This window comes from Phaenicophaeus curvirostris, chromosome 17 (genome assembly GCF_032191515.1).
Source record: "Phaenicophaeus curvirostris isolate KB17595 chromosome 17, BPBGC_Pcur_1.0, whole genome shotgun sequence".
Classification (NCBI taxonomy): Eukaryota; Metazoa; Chordata; class Aves; order Cuculiformes; family Cuculidae; genus Phaenicophaeus; species Phaenicophaeus curvirostris.
In genome coordinates, this window is record NC_091408.1 from 8,300,309 (window position 1) to 8,314,755 (window position 14,447).

General features: G+C 46.8%; 1 protein-coding gene and 1 long non-coding RNA gene across 2 annotated transcripts; both read right to left on the reverse strand.

Moving 5' to 3' along the window:
* Positions 1-1,596: 1,596 nt before the first annotated feature.
* On the reverse strand, positions 1,597-14,114 carry SMARCB1 (SWI/SNF related BAF chromatin remodeling complex subunit B1). The gene is made up of 10 exons (XM_069870664.1): positions 13,982-14,114; positions 11,424-11,535; positions 10,975-11,004; positions 9,668-9,797; positions 8,955-9,092; positions 8,187-8,314; positions 7,662-7,828; positions 7,046-7,236; positions 2,688-2,819; positions 1,597-1,970 (listed from the first exon to the last, which is right to left on the reverse strand). Exons 1-10 carry the CDS (start codon positions 14,072-14,074, stop codon positions 1,931-1,933), a joined length of 1,161 nt encoding a protein of 386 aa, XP_069726765.1. The 5' UTR covers positions 14,075-14,114; the 3' UTR covers positions 1,597-1,930.
* LOC138727851 (uncharacterized) lies at positions 12,931-13,886 on the reverse strand. The gene is made up of 2 exons (XR_011338628.1): positions 13,637-13,886; positions 12,931-12,991 (listed from the first exon to the last, which is right to left on the reverse strand). It is a non-coding gene; the product is annotated as an uncharacterized lncRNA (long non-coding RNA).
* Positions 14,115-14,447: the final 333 nt, after the last annotated feature.

Consider the following 14,447-nt stretch of genomic DNA (forward strand, 5'->3'; position numbering starts at 1 on the left):
CACTCGTATTTCCCTCTAGGAGGATGACCGAATGGTGCAGATGGTGTTTTAAGGGACGCAGTGGTACCAAGGGCTAAGCAGCCTCGGACTCGAACAGGTACTTGCCACGTGCTTTGCTCATGACCTAATAACACAGAGCTGGAGTTTGAATCCCTGGAAGGAGTTTGTCTTTAGTCTGCAGACATTCTGTTTTAAATTGCTTCCAAGATGGGACTTTGAAATGCAAAAGCCCCCTAGAGAAGCTGCAGTCCTGATGTGTCCATACCTTGTTGTGACCTGTAGGATAAGGTGACCACAAGCTTCACAGCAATTCAGAAACTGCACCATGTACTAGTTTAAGGGTTTCATGCTTGTTTTGGTCAAATTCCCTGAAGAGGCTGCTTGGGAAGTACCTGATCCTAACAAAGAGGCTAAGGTGTTCTCAGAAGAGCTGGAGTTTTTATGTCTCTGAGGCAAAATGTGTTCTACGTGGGAGGCCGAGATGCAGCAGGAGTCCTAAGTTTTTTCTTCCATGCTGAAATAACCTTTCAACCTCTCTAATAAGAACTAATGGACAGAGAACCACTCTGGCACAGAAGACTGCAGTATTACTGCTAAATTGCAAGTTTGTGGTTCCTGCAGACTAACATCTGGAAAAAGTTCCCTCCCAACCAGAATCAAAACTGGCTCTGTTCTTACTCAAGTCCAAACATGATAAATTAAGGCCAGAAAGTGTTTTTTGACTGTGCTAGCAGTATGGGTGAATCAGCAAGGATTGTGAAGCCGACTGGCTTTATCATAAAGGCCTGAACATAACTATCGGGCTGCCAGCAAAATCTGCCCTGCTTGCAACATTCACCAGTTCTGGCAGTGAAGGGTAGGAACTCTATCAAGAGCTGGTGTGCTTCAACAGCAGGGCAGACTCTCATTTGTTCTTTAAACAAGCATGTTTTTGTTTTGTTTTGTTTTGTTTTTTTAAGTCTCACTTAAATGAATGTTGTGTGGTTAAGCTTCCCCAGGGAAAGACAGGTTGTTTCTAGAGTTGTTGATAGTGCATGATAAAGGGTATTTAAGACCATGCACTTTGATTTGGTGCTCTGTGCACTGTAACTGGCAGCTGTGTGTGCTGACTGTGACCACAGCAAAGCCGCTGGCTGAAGAGAAGCTGCAGTCTTGGTGACTGCAGGCTTCAACATTTCTGTCAGTGGCCAGAGACTTTGTTTTCCAGATGCAGCCTTCACAGAAAAAAGGGTTCAGCACACAACCAGCTGATATCTGACAGACATGAACTTTAAGTCTGTAACTTCATTTAAACTCTTCCCCGTCACATCAGCCAGCTGAACACCTCAGAGCTCATTACAGACTGCACCACATGTGGGTCCTTTAGACAGTCATCTGCTGCTTCTAGTTGTGAGTCTCATTCTGTTTCCCCTGCAGCAAAAGGTTACTGTCTGTGTTATCTGCTGGGGTAAAGCACTGTCTCCACCACTTCAGAAAAACTGACTGCATCCGAGAGTTCAGCATTACACCCAAAAGCATTAATAATGAAGCCCTGGGGACTGTGTAGTTACCAGAATAGCACAAAACAAGGCGAGATCACTACTCATTGAAACTTCCTGAACTCAACCTAAGCAGTATGCATTCCTTTTATTTAAAAACTTGTCCTAACAGTGCATGTTGCACCTATACAAAAGAATCTTCACTGTCCACACACAGGTATAGAAGGATTCCAACAGCTGCCCTGGGTCTCAACTAGATCACGTGCTAACGCAGCGCTCTGGCTACGTCCCAGTTGGGGGAAGGAGGGAGAAGTCAGCAGTACTGGGAACGCTTGGCAAGTGGAATGTGCATCCCCTTTGGGGATGGGAAGACCCCTGCCAATCCTAGATCCATTTGGGGAGAGGAGTAGGGATAAAGTCCGTAGGAAGAGCACCAGTGTCACCAAGGAAGATTACCAGGCTGGAGCGGTATTGGCCAAACGTCTCATGCGCCTAGGACAGGGAGAAAGAGGTACAGTAAGTGCTGTGTTACAGTCATGTGAAGTCTCCCTAAAAAAAAAACCCTTCTTGTGAAGTCTGTGGAGGTCAGCTTCCTAGACAGACTTCCTTGGTCACCTGACAGTGCCCCACTGCTAGTGCAAAGACATTTTTCTCAATAACAGCTTTTAGGGCACTTCAGCTCATTAACTTGTATTGAACTGCTGCTGAAAACTATTCAGCCAACTATAGCTGAGAAGCAGAATAGTTAGAAAACTGTTGATCAGCAGTAAAAAAAAATCCTGGGAAAGGGCTAAGCCAGCTCAGTTCCTACAATGTATCTTTTGGAGAGATTCTGGCAGTTCATTTCTGCCTACCAGAAGCCCTTCACCAAGCAGGAGCAAGTGCTCTCAACTGCTTGTGGAACACGACTCAGTGGGTCTCTCCGGCAAGCAAATCCCCTGCACAAGCAGAGAGTGCAGGGAAAATAATAATAGTAAAAAAAGAAACTTTGTTTCAAGCAGGAGACTGTTAAAGTAGAGATTTAAATGTTTGTGGAGCAAGGTGATAACAGTTTGATATCCTGAAGCTAATGGGTATGAGTTTCTTTTGTGGTGTGCAAGTTTGAAATCCTGCCAATTGGCTCTCAGTAGAGAAATGCAGACATCAAAGCTTTTAACTTCTGTCTCAGAGACAGGCCAGAAGGAGAACTGTCTGAATGTGTGGCGGCACCTTGTATTTCTGTCCTGGTCTCTGATCTTCTTCTCCATCTCAGCATCTGTGAGGGTTTCCAGAAGAGGGCACCACTGGTCAGCATCCCCCGTGTTGCGAATCGCAATTTCTACTGTCGGCAAAGGGTTCTCACTGCATGGCAAGGCAGAAGGAACAAAGCAACATCCATCAATGGTCCCACAGCACCTCTCTGGGCTACCAGCCTAGGTGCAGGACACGTAAAGACAACAGAGCATTGTCAACTACAGCGTGTCAGGCTAAACCATTCATTCTTAGCCCCGCTTAGTGCATTCTAGTTCTCGGAAGTCCTCCAAGGGCTGACAGTTACGATCTTGTGGAGCTTGGAGATTCAGGGAGACCAGCTATGACCATCTCCTCTCACCACCAGAGAGGGGTTTGTCAAAACGATTGAAGCGGATGCAGTTCTCTCCCTCAAAGACCGTTATATACCTGGCTGACAGCATTCAAACCCAGTAAGTGCAGGCAAAGTCCATACCAGTTTATTGGTGCTGGGAGCACTTCTCCCCAGGGAAGCACAGGCTGCTAAGAGGGCTCACTGTCCAGCTTTCTGTTCTACAGCTCTGACTTCCAAGCTGTAGTTCGCCTAGCACACAGAGCTCTTCCCTGGCAAAAGTCTGGTCACCTGGGAGCCTGGTGTGATGAGAGCCCGGTAGCAGAACAAGCGCTGTTCTCCAAATTGCCTTGGAAAGTGGAGACTTCTAGGACCTACTGCTGCAACCAGAGACTGTGGCTACTCCCTGCACAAGCGATTAAAGATCAGGCTCTATCCCAGATCACAAGATCTGCTCCTCGGAGATCTGCCCTGACCAGCTGTATTATCACATGCACAAAAATATTTACTGCTTCACTAGCCCCTTTTCAGTAAAAGTCAACAGGAACTGACCAGGAGTAGCTTCCCAAATATTGACAGTGTAGCGGAAGCCCAGCATAAATACAGAGGAGCCTCAGAATGTAAATGTTTGCTTTGAATTCCAGAACACGGCTCAGCCTCATCTGCCCCGAGTGTGTGTGTGCGCAAGGAGCCCTCCGGCAGGTGTGCACGCATCCGGCCCCCTCCCCAGGGACATGCTGCCATGTATAGCGCTGAGGGCAGATCTCTCATTCCCCCAGGAAAGAACTCAAATCCCAAGCGCCATGGGAACAGACAACGTCTGCATCACAGCTAATAATCTACAATAACAAGTCTTCAAAGTAATACTACAGTGAAAAATTAATCCCGGGTCTTTGCTATCTGATCCTGGGAGGAGGCTCCAGTCAAATCTACTTCCAGTGTCGCTGACATCCGCTAAGGAATACTCAAACCCAGGAATTTCATCTTCGCCCTAAGATTGCTAGCACCCACTAGAATTAAATGAGGGTTGGACAGCCAGCTTCATAAGCATAACTTAACCACAAGCCAACTCGGACACCACACTTGTACAGTGCAGAATCAGAGGTAAACTGAAAAATTCCTCCCTCATTTCCCAGCCTTAAAAGTAAGCTGGGTCCTGCTCCCCTGTTGTTTTTGATCGAGAGGACAGTGCTGCTGGCAGAAGGACTGAAATGCACTGTCAGCTGCAGGATTGCCTCCCCTCCGTGCCTCTGGCAGCAGTGCTGCAGGCATGCCAGCCGGGCAGGGAAATGTCTTTAGAGAGGGTAACTCTTCAAGCATGTGGGTCTGGTGCATGAGAGAACCTGGGCCATCATTCAGCTGATGAAGGCCAAACTCTGGCTATGAGATGCTGTGTGCGGCCACTAGAAGCATTTGGTACTGAGGGGCAAAACACCGCAGCACACCGTCCTCCTGAAAATCCCACAACCTTCAGTTACCTGTCTGCTTCCAGTCCAGCTCCTTCCACCGGGCTTTCAGGCTCCTTGTTTTGCACAGAGCAGACCAGCTGAAAGTGCTGCCCTGGCTTTCATCAACTACAAACAGTTTCACCTCTCCCTCAGATGATTAAGCAGCACATGACTTCTCAAACCCTCATCCCTTGAGATATTAAGGTTCTTTTGATACTTCTAAAGCAGAGCCTTTCCTTACATCAGTGGAATGAATATGGAGCAACCACCACTCCTGTGGTTTGGGAATTCAGGAACTAACCAACCACAGAACCCAAATATCATTAATCACAATAAGGTTTCAAAAGCACTCCTTTGCTGGAAGAAGAAAGGGAAGAGGAGGGTATGTCTGTACTATGACACAAAGCAAGGTTTAAATTAGATGTTTTATTCCTTCCAAACAGCCAACGTCTGCATACTTTGTTCTGTTGGGTTTCCCCTCCTAGCTCTTCATTCCCTCTCTTGCAATACTGCAACAGCCTAAAGAAGGCCTGAAGTCTGCCTGTGTGACGTACCCCTAAAAGGCAGCGCTCTTTAGTAACCACAGCCAGAGCTGTTTTTAGAGAGAACAGCGTGAAGGCAGTGTTCATCTGATGTATCTGAGAGCCTGGACAGCACCAAAACCTTACTTGCTGCAAGTTACAGAGACTGATAGAAAATAAAGGCACAAATGAACACCCCCTCACAACCATTTACAGGTACACAGATTAATTTCTTAACTCTAAAACCTGCAATACAAGGAGAAGCACAGCAAAGAGGTAGAACATTTAGTGTCCACATTCAAAGCCTGCCTCTAACTCACACTGAGTGACAAGAACTGGGAACAAATGCCCTGCAGGTTAGGAGGCAGTATGCCAAAAAGGTGTTGAAGTTAATAACTGGAAAGGTAAATAAATTGTGAGTAGAAAAGAGGACTTTCTGTCCAGCATGGTGTGAGCTGGGCCATCTCTCTTACTTCAAGAAAGATATGAAGAAGAAATCTCAAACTCCTGGGAATGCTCAGGCAACAGAGTCCTACTAAACCTTCCAGACACGAGCTCTCTCCCTGCCATAGTTTAAACTACAAACTAAAGACTACTTGACATTGGCTCCAAGGACTGCATCTGCCAGCAGGGCACTTTCAGTCTCTTTTACCAGAGGCTACAGTGCGGACAGTGCTAGCTCACTTCTGTCACGGCTACAATGCACCTCGCAGCAGGGAAAGACAGGCAGTACTGCAGGTACCACACTCCCATCCACCATCCTTGAAGTTCCCATCGTTGCTCAGGAACACACACCCACTGTTCCATTGTAACAGTTTACGTGGCTCCGCACTATCTGCAAGTATCAGTCAGCTGACATGGATGGAAAGGTAGAAGCCATCTCCCCACCTCTGTAAGGACAAGGGGCATCAGCGGGATGGACACACAATCTAACAGTTTCAGTAGAGTAGCTCACAATTCCCATACAGTAAAGAGTTTCTTTACATTTTCTAATGTGAACCACTCTGGGGATCATTTTAGAACCAAGTAGTTGCCGTGGAAGATTTTTGGGATAAAAGTAACCTCCAGAAGAAACAGAGCAAGACTAGTGGAAAAACAGCACATCAGTGCCCGTTTTTCACAGACAGCTGACCAGACAGGAAACCTTTGGACAAAGAGTAGAGGAAGAAGCAGAGGTCACAGCAGCAGTAGCTGTCCCACAGCCTCCAGCTCCTCCTTGCTTACCCCTGCACCAACTACTCATTGCACTCTCCCTGAGGCAGGATAGGGCTGGGCATGCTTCCCTTTGCTGCCCAGGCAGGCGTCCTGCTTCCCTGAACTGACCTCTACAGCGCTGGTGTCCACAGCACCGCTCCCTCACCTCTGCAAATACATCATGTGCTGAACTCTCAAACTTCCGACCGTCGCCATGACCTGAGGTCAAAAATCCTCCCAGTGCACAGAAGGATACTGAGAGTCTGCAGACTCAGCAACGCGCTGGGGATAACACCGGTACGGTAACTCACCACAGAACACGGCACAGCACAACTGGAAACTATTATCATTAGGAGACAAGTCACAGAGCTGACTAATCAAAGCTGACACTGCTGCATTCCAGCTGTGAGAAGGGGCTATGATCAAGCCAACTTTTAACGTCAGCCAGGGCTCAGTGCTGCAGTTCAAAACACCAAAGCTTAAGACAGTGCCTGGTCCACATCAGGCAACGCCAACGGAACAGAAATGTATCCGGAACTCATCACTAGCCCAGGAGGGAGACATAAGGGATTCAATCACTGTTAGGTGCAACAGCCTTTTGTTCTGTGGCAAAAGCTGACATATCATCAATATTTGGTGCTGGTGGTATTACATCCGAAAGGAAAAAATACTGGAGACAAGCGCAAGCAGCGTTAAGGAGGACAGAATGGGTGCGAGCCAGAAGGACCAATCTCAAAAGAACCTTTCTGCATTGGATAAGCTGCTCTAAGATTCATTGATGTGAACACTCATGAAATACAAACACACGTGCACACTCGTATTACAAAGATAACAGTTCCGTACCTGAACGCATACGTCTTCTGATGCCAGCTCAGCTGTCCCCGGATGCTGTAGGCAATAGTAGTGACAAACTCCCCACCCAGGCCAAGCTCTGAGCACAGCTTCAAGGCAAACTTCTCTGGTGAATTCTCCTTCTCTGACATGTCCCATTCAAACTGGTCTACAAGGGAAATGTTCCCCACGTGGATGTTTAGCTGGAGAGAAGGCAAAAACCAGGTTATTTGTTTCCATTCTCACAACAGTGTGTCAGAAGTAATTTAACTGAGGAGGCAGAGGCTGGAGAAGAGAAGCGGAGAGCTAACTCCTAGTTCACTGCATCTGCAGAACTCCTCAATTCCAGTAGCATGAAGACTACTCAGCTTTGCTCACCAAGGTTCAGTTCTTCCAAAAGGACTCAATAATACTGAACTATTTCATCATCTCAGGGGCAGGCACGTGAATATTTAGTAAGCTGCCACCTTGGTTCTGTTCTCAATACAAAGGACAAAATGCAATATGGACATAGGACTGGAATTAAGAGCTACTCTGTCCTGAGGACAGCCTTCATACTCTTACTCCCCATAACATAACCAGAGAAACCTAAATGGTTCAGCTCTCATTCTATGCGTTCCTGTATTACCTTAATAATAACTCGTTGGTCTGACTGATCTTCAAGGATACTGTCCGTTGGGTATGACTCAATCTGCTGTCGGATCGCAGAGGCAATAGCCGGGACAAAGGTTAGAGGATTCAAATCCAAGTCATCGCAGAGAATCTCAGAGAACATTTCTGGCGTCATTAACTTTTCTGATATAGAGTAAGAATGAAGAGACACCGTTAACTTTCTTTGAAATGAATGTCTGTCACTTACAGAATACACAAAATCAATCCAACAGTGTGACAAAGGGAATCCTAAATGCATCACCTTTTGCTTTGAAAAGGGTATTTTGTATCAGGTTTGTAAGGATGTGCACATTGATGCCTTCTTTACTTGCTCAGCAGAGACAACATAGCTATGGTCTAATAATCCATGTACATAAAGGAGCCAAAGTGGGAGAGCTTTAAAGTTTTGCGTATACGCAATAAGGACACTCATGCTTGTTCTCTCTTCATATTTGGTGATGGATACAACTATATCCATTGGGAAACTCTCCTTCCTACATACCATTCATGTTCCACGTAAACGCATCTCTGAGTTTCTGCCCATCGATTTCCATATCAAGCCTGATTGGAACCAGAACCTCTGGCTGGGACGCATTCTCATGGATCACCGCTGGGTCATGATCATCAAAGCTAATACAAAGAGCAACAACACAGGATACACAACTAGCACACGACACGTCTGGCAACTATAGAGGGAAGGCAATGCCTGTTGGAAGCAATCCCCACACTCCCAACTCCCCCATTGGTCTTTATACAGACTCTTCAATGGAAGCTCACAAGCCTAAGGCAACCAATGCCACCTTTTATTACATCTGTCACAATGCATTCCTGCAAAAGAAAAAGGAAGCTTTCCAGGATTACATTTTATCTTGGTTTCCTCAACTTTTATAATGGAAAAATAAAAGTTAGTAATGAACTACAGCAGCATTTTCCGTTGAATATATTAGACCAAAGTCACTGGAATATGTCAGTGAGAGGCAGCCTGTCATTCACAGAGGGTTTGCAGGCTCCTCAAATGACAACCTTTCGGCAAATCAGCAGAAAGTACAAGAAACTCATGAGGAAAAGAACGAACCATTTTCCTGACAAAAAGGAAGCATTCTCTCTAAGCCATGGTGGGCTGTTGTAACAAAGAGCTTCAAGACACATCAAGAGCCTTTAGGCCATTTGTCAGTTTGAGATGCGTCACATTACAACAACACATCAGCAATACCCTGGCACTGTGTCATGGTAATGGTTTCCACTTTCTGGAAGCAGGAAGCCGTCTTACCACAGTGGGAATGTCCTCTTCTTATCCCTGCCCATGCGATTTCTGTTAATTGTCGTTGAGCATGGCACTGCATCCAGGTGATGAGAGCTGTTGGGCAGGGTTGGCACCCACTGGTTGTTCCTCTTTGCCTTCTGTTCTCTGAAGAAGGAGACTATGTTAAACTGCAGTCCCCGGAGCACCACTGCTACCACTTAAGGAATGCATGATTATACGCTTTAAGTCCTATTATGAGCTCCTGTTCCTTTTCCTGGAACCCTCAACACTACTGTTTGACTGAAAACTCATTTCCACACTAGTATCGGGGAAGCCTGCTCTCCAGCTCACAATTATTCATCGGATACAAACCCAGGTGCACCACTCTAAGTACTAGGCCCACATTTGGATTTTCTGTCTATAAAAAGACTGCGGCTAAATGCGCCCTCTCCAGAAGGCAGTATGCGCAGACAGTCTGTTCTACAAAACATCTGTTACAGCTGGAATGCAGTAATTTCAAGAAGAGCTGTATCATCAGACAGTTATGTTTTTCTTCCTGTTGTATGTGGGCAGTAACCCCATCCTTGTGCTCTGGAGGTGTTCATTTGCCCAACACTGCAAATGCCTGTTAGCACAGACTGGCAGCACCTGCTGTTTATACAATTTCTTGTGCTTCCTGCCCAAGCTGACACCTTCCAAGCAGCTCCGTTCCGATCTTGGCCCTCACTAGCGCTGGTTACCTGAGGTAGGTGGGAGGTTCTGTGCTGATAGACACTGCCTTATACTTCTCATCATTTCCATCCAAGATTTCTTCCACTTCAGAGGCCTTTAGCAGCGTCACGCTAGTGGCTAATGTGGTATAGCCATGATCTATTACCAGGAAAGATGCCAGTAATTAACATGGAAAACTACTACATAACAATGTAGCATTAACAGGCTGCCCAGTGAAAAAAAGCCCTCCCCGCAGGAAGGACTAAAATAGGTTACTGAGTGGTAAGAGTGTGTGCCCCAAAAATTCCTTCATTTATCTTCTTGTAGACACTTAATTTTCAAGAAAGGTTTTGACATGGCATTTTGTACACATGGGATAAATGGAGATGACATTTCTGAGTTGCCAGAAGCCTCCACTCTCCCTCACACACGGGGATGCTCTGTTACCAGAGTGACCAGAAGCCCAGCAACAGTGCCTAGCACTGAAGAAATATAATGGGTGTTGACATCCATCTAAACAGCAGGAATAAACGTGACTCTCTTGGAAGCAGGGGCGGAATGTCTTAGTTAATACACGGCAATCCCCACCACAAAGACTAGAGAAGAAATACATTCTAAAGACAAAAGCCCGATGACACTTAGGAGTGACCATCTTTCATTTGGAGTAAGAGTCATCAAGACACAGGGAGGGTTAGAATTACACGAGCTTCCCTCGGGTACAAACACCAGATGAACCTTGTTCTTCCAGGGTGCAACTTATTTAAAAACTCTGGTCACTTCTCCTATAGAATTTACTCAAGATGGAAGTGAATGCTACAAAAACAACACCTGAGGGAAAAAAAGTCCTTAAATCTTCATAATTATTAGATAAACTTTAAATCTAACGTACTTTTACTTAAGAGGAGGAAGAGAAAAACAACTCTTTCCTACCCTTTGCAATCACATGGTTTAGCTCTGCACACCTACATCTGCCATAATGATGTAAAATCTCTTCCACAGCCTTCTGGGAGGAAAAGCCCAGAAAACAATAAGCCCTCAGTAGCTGTTAAGAGTTAGAAATAAGACAGGCAATGATCAAATGAATATCTGATATGGCTTGGGAAAGGGGTAAAAGCCTCAGGACAGCACTTGCTCAGTCACAGAGACCATCTGCTTTTGAGAGTCCCACTAAGGTCCTGAGAAAGACGAGTTACGCATCGGATGTGCAATTGGTGTGGCCACAGGGAGAGATCAGAGGAAGAGAATTAGACATTAATATATACTGTAATAGCACCAAAGGTCACGGTAGAAATTCTTCCTGTAGCACAGCTAAGAATAACAGGCAGATAAGACTTACATCTTCTGGGGCTGTGAGACCGCTGATTTTCTGTTAAACAAAAAAAGAAAGCAACAGGTCAGCAGGATCCTTGGAAGAATGAGACATAAGTCCAGAATGAACCATTTATTTTTATTATGGTTCAGTCTAAAGAACATACAACAAGTCATATTGCTAAGAAATGTAACCACTTGTTATTAGCCTCCCACCAAAAACAATACGGAGGCAGCTATGCTCTTCCTGTGGCAGTCACATCAGTAGCAACACACCACAACAAATTCTGGGAGGCATAAACATTCAGTCCCTGCAAGAGGCAAAGTTCAGGAAAGACACATTTTCACTGGGGCCCTCGCAACATTCCTGCCTATTCAACAAAGGGACAAAAAAGGCCCTTCTGAACCACCAGAGGCAGATTTTCAAGGGAAAAAATTCAGATAAATGTTACTGGGAATCTGAACTCATCTTCTCACCGTGTGAAGAGGCCACTATCTTCTTCCTCTCTTCCACAGTAGCGAGGCGCCTCCAGAGTGAAGGGTATCTCTTGTACAGGGAACCCCGAAACATACGCAAGTAGTTTCCTACCTACAAAAAGAAAAGCAGAGATATGGCCTGGTGTCCCAGTAGAGCCTGCTATTCCATTTAAGAGAATTCTAGCAGAAGCCGAAACAAATTCAACTCTTTGTAACAATAAAGAGGAGCTTCCCGAGAGGATTTTTCTGTTTGTTTTTCGTGACAAGCGGACTGCACTGGGTTGAGCATCACACAACACTACGATTTTTGCAACAATATAGGAAACAAAATTTTTATTAGCACTTATTTCACTAGTCCAATACAAAAACCCCCATCTGTTGACAATAATCCATTTAATAGGAAAAAAATACATTTGTTTTCATGCATTTTTGAACAGCTTAACCTTTCTCTACTTCAATTTCTGTTTCAATGCACAATGCCCAGTAGGAATCAAATTGAACCAGATGCCCAGCTTTCCAACAGTTACCATTTTGGACTTGGTGATCTGAAAAGTCTTTGGCAACCTAAGCAATTCTATGATGTTACGATTTTCACTTTGAACCTCTGTGCCATCTAGATGTTGCTCGAACACTGAAAATGCCCAAAGACTCATATTTTGGTTTAAAGCCTTTGAACATGTAAAACGCGATCGCTGCCAGTAATCCTCTTTCAAATTTAGTTACCATCTGTAAAGCAGTTCTGTTCTCCCTGGCACAAGATCCTCACCTGCACCAAGGGCCACAGCAGGGCTTGCTGAACAACAGAGCTATTTCTAGGCTCTGAAATGAGTGAGAAACCAGACTGTTGAATTGACTGGAGAGGAGCAATGTTGTTAAACCCCATTTCACACAGGGTAAATAGTGACTGTTCTAAAAGAGACTACTTTACATTGGAGAATTCCAGGCCAAACACTAAGCATCATGGGAATTTATTCTTGTTATAAATCTTGTTTTAGTTTTTTAAAATAGTCTAAGAGTGTAGATGCCCTTTCTGGTCTAGCTGACAAAGGGCGCAACGATAACTTGTTTAGATCCAAGTGCCTGGCAAAGTGTGTGATGTGTCTTTAGAAAGTGCTCAAACTTTTTGTGCATTGTAGTATAGTCATTGGTTTTAATTTAAAATCACTAGTTCGGTGATTTGTATTCGATTTTAAATCCTGTTTTCTGATAGCGTCTGCCTTTTTTTACGCCAAGAGGCTAACCTGTGAAGAATAGTGGGTGACATAATTTTCCCATAATGAAATGTGCTACAGAACACTCAGTACTTTCTTTTTTTCTTACGTTTTGTAACTAAATATTAGCTACAGAGCTAAAACCGATTCTTGCCTTACACCTTTGGAGGGTTTTAAAGATTAGAACTTTCAAAGCCCTAGTTCCAACCACAAATGCTGCAGCCAACTCCAGTTCTGAAGGTAACCTAAATCAAATTTTTAGATTGGTAGCACAATGGCAGAGCGCCACACAATAACCTTGTTTGACAGAACTCATTTTGATCTTAACATCTATTTTCAGGTCATCTTGAATGGTACCTGTGGCTCATGAATGGTCTCCTTGAACAGTACTTGTGGCTCATGAACGGTACCTGGGGCTCGTGAACGGTACCTGGGGCTCGTGAACGGTCTCCTTGAACAGTACCTGTGGCTTGTGAACAGTACTTCTGGCTTGTGAACAGTACTTCTGGCTTGTGAACAGTACCTGAGGCTCGTGAACGGTACCTGGGGCTCGTGAACGGTACCTAGGGCTCGTGAACGATGCTTGAGGCTCGTGAATGGTCTCCTTGAACAGTACCTGTGGCTTGTGAACAGTACTTGTGGCTTGTGAACAGTACCTGGGGCTCGTGAACAGTATGTGGGGCTCGTGAACGGTACCTGGGGCTCGAGAATGGTACCTGAGGCTCGTGAACAGTACCTGGGGCTCGTGAATGGTACCTGGGGCTTGTGAACGGTACCTGGGGCTCGTGAACGGTACCTGGGGCTCGTGAATGGTCTCCTTGAACAGTAGTTGTGGCTTGTGAACGGTACCTGAGATTCGTGAACGATACCTGGGGCTCGTGAACGGTACCTGAGGCTCGTGAACGGTACCTGAGGCTCATGAACGATGCCTGGGGCTCGTGAACGATACCTGAGGCTCGTAAATGGTACCTGGGGCTCGTGAATGGTCTCCTTGAGCGGTACCTGTGGCTCTGCAGTGCTCATCAACGGCCAGGAATTAATCGTAGGGAAAAAGGTGACCCTGTTCCCCCTCCACGTGCCCGGTGCGGCGATCTCACGACTATCTGAGCGCACTCACAGCTCTTTCCAGCTTTACATTTGACACGAGCGAGCGAGGGGCCTGCAGTCCCCGCTCGCCCCGCCTGGCCGGCGCTGTAACCCATCCCGTTACCGCTTTTCTTTGCCTCCGGGCGGGGGTCGCAACGGACTCTTCCCCCCGTTTCCGCGGCGACAGGCCCCGCGGCCTCCCCCGCGGCGCCGATCCAGCACAAAGGGACCCGCCTCCCCGCTCCCCCCGCCGCCCCGCACCTCGGAGCCGATCATGTAGAACTCGCCGTCCTCCTCCAGCTGGAACTTAACGGGCTTCTGCCCGAACGTCTTGCTCAGCGCCATCATCATCATCGCGGCGGCGGGAGGAGCGGGGGCAGCCGAGCGGCCTCGGGCGGCGGGGAGCGAGTGCGCGTGCGCCGGGGGCGGGGCGGGGGGAGGAGCCCGGCCGGGGAGGGGGGCGGTGAGGGGGGGGGGAGGCGGGGTTGCGGCTGAGGGGGACGGGGGGGCTGAGGAGCGGATGCTGAGGGGAAGGGGGGGCTGAGGGGAACGGGGGGGCTGAGGAAGATGGGACTCGGGAGCTGGGGGCTGAGGGGAACAAGGGGGCTGAGGCGAGCTGTGGGGGCTAAGGGGAGCTGGGGGGGCTGAGGGGAGCTGGGGGGCTGAAGGGAACGGGGGGGCTGAGGGGAACGAGGGGGCTGAGGGAGGTGGTGTGGCTAAGGGGAGC

Bases quoted from the DNA above. Each gene is read 5' to 3' on its own strand.
- SMARCB1 (XM_069870664.1), bottom strand. From the start codon at position 14,074: ATGATGATGATGGCGCTGAGCAAGACGTTCGGGCAGAAGCCCGTTAAG. The intron at 7,829-8,186 runs GTATGTAGGAAG...ACTCTATATCAG, and splicing joins GTTTACGTGGAACATGAATG to AAAAGTTAATGACGCCAGAA. The intron at 7,237-7,661 runs GTAATACAGGAA...CCTTCTCTCCAG, and splicing joins ACCAACGAGTTATTATTAAG to CTAAACATCCACGTGGGGAA.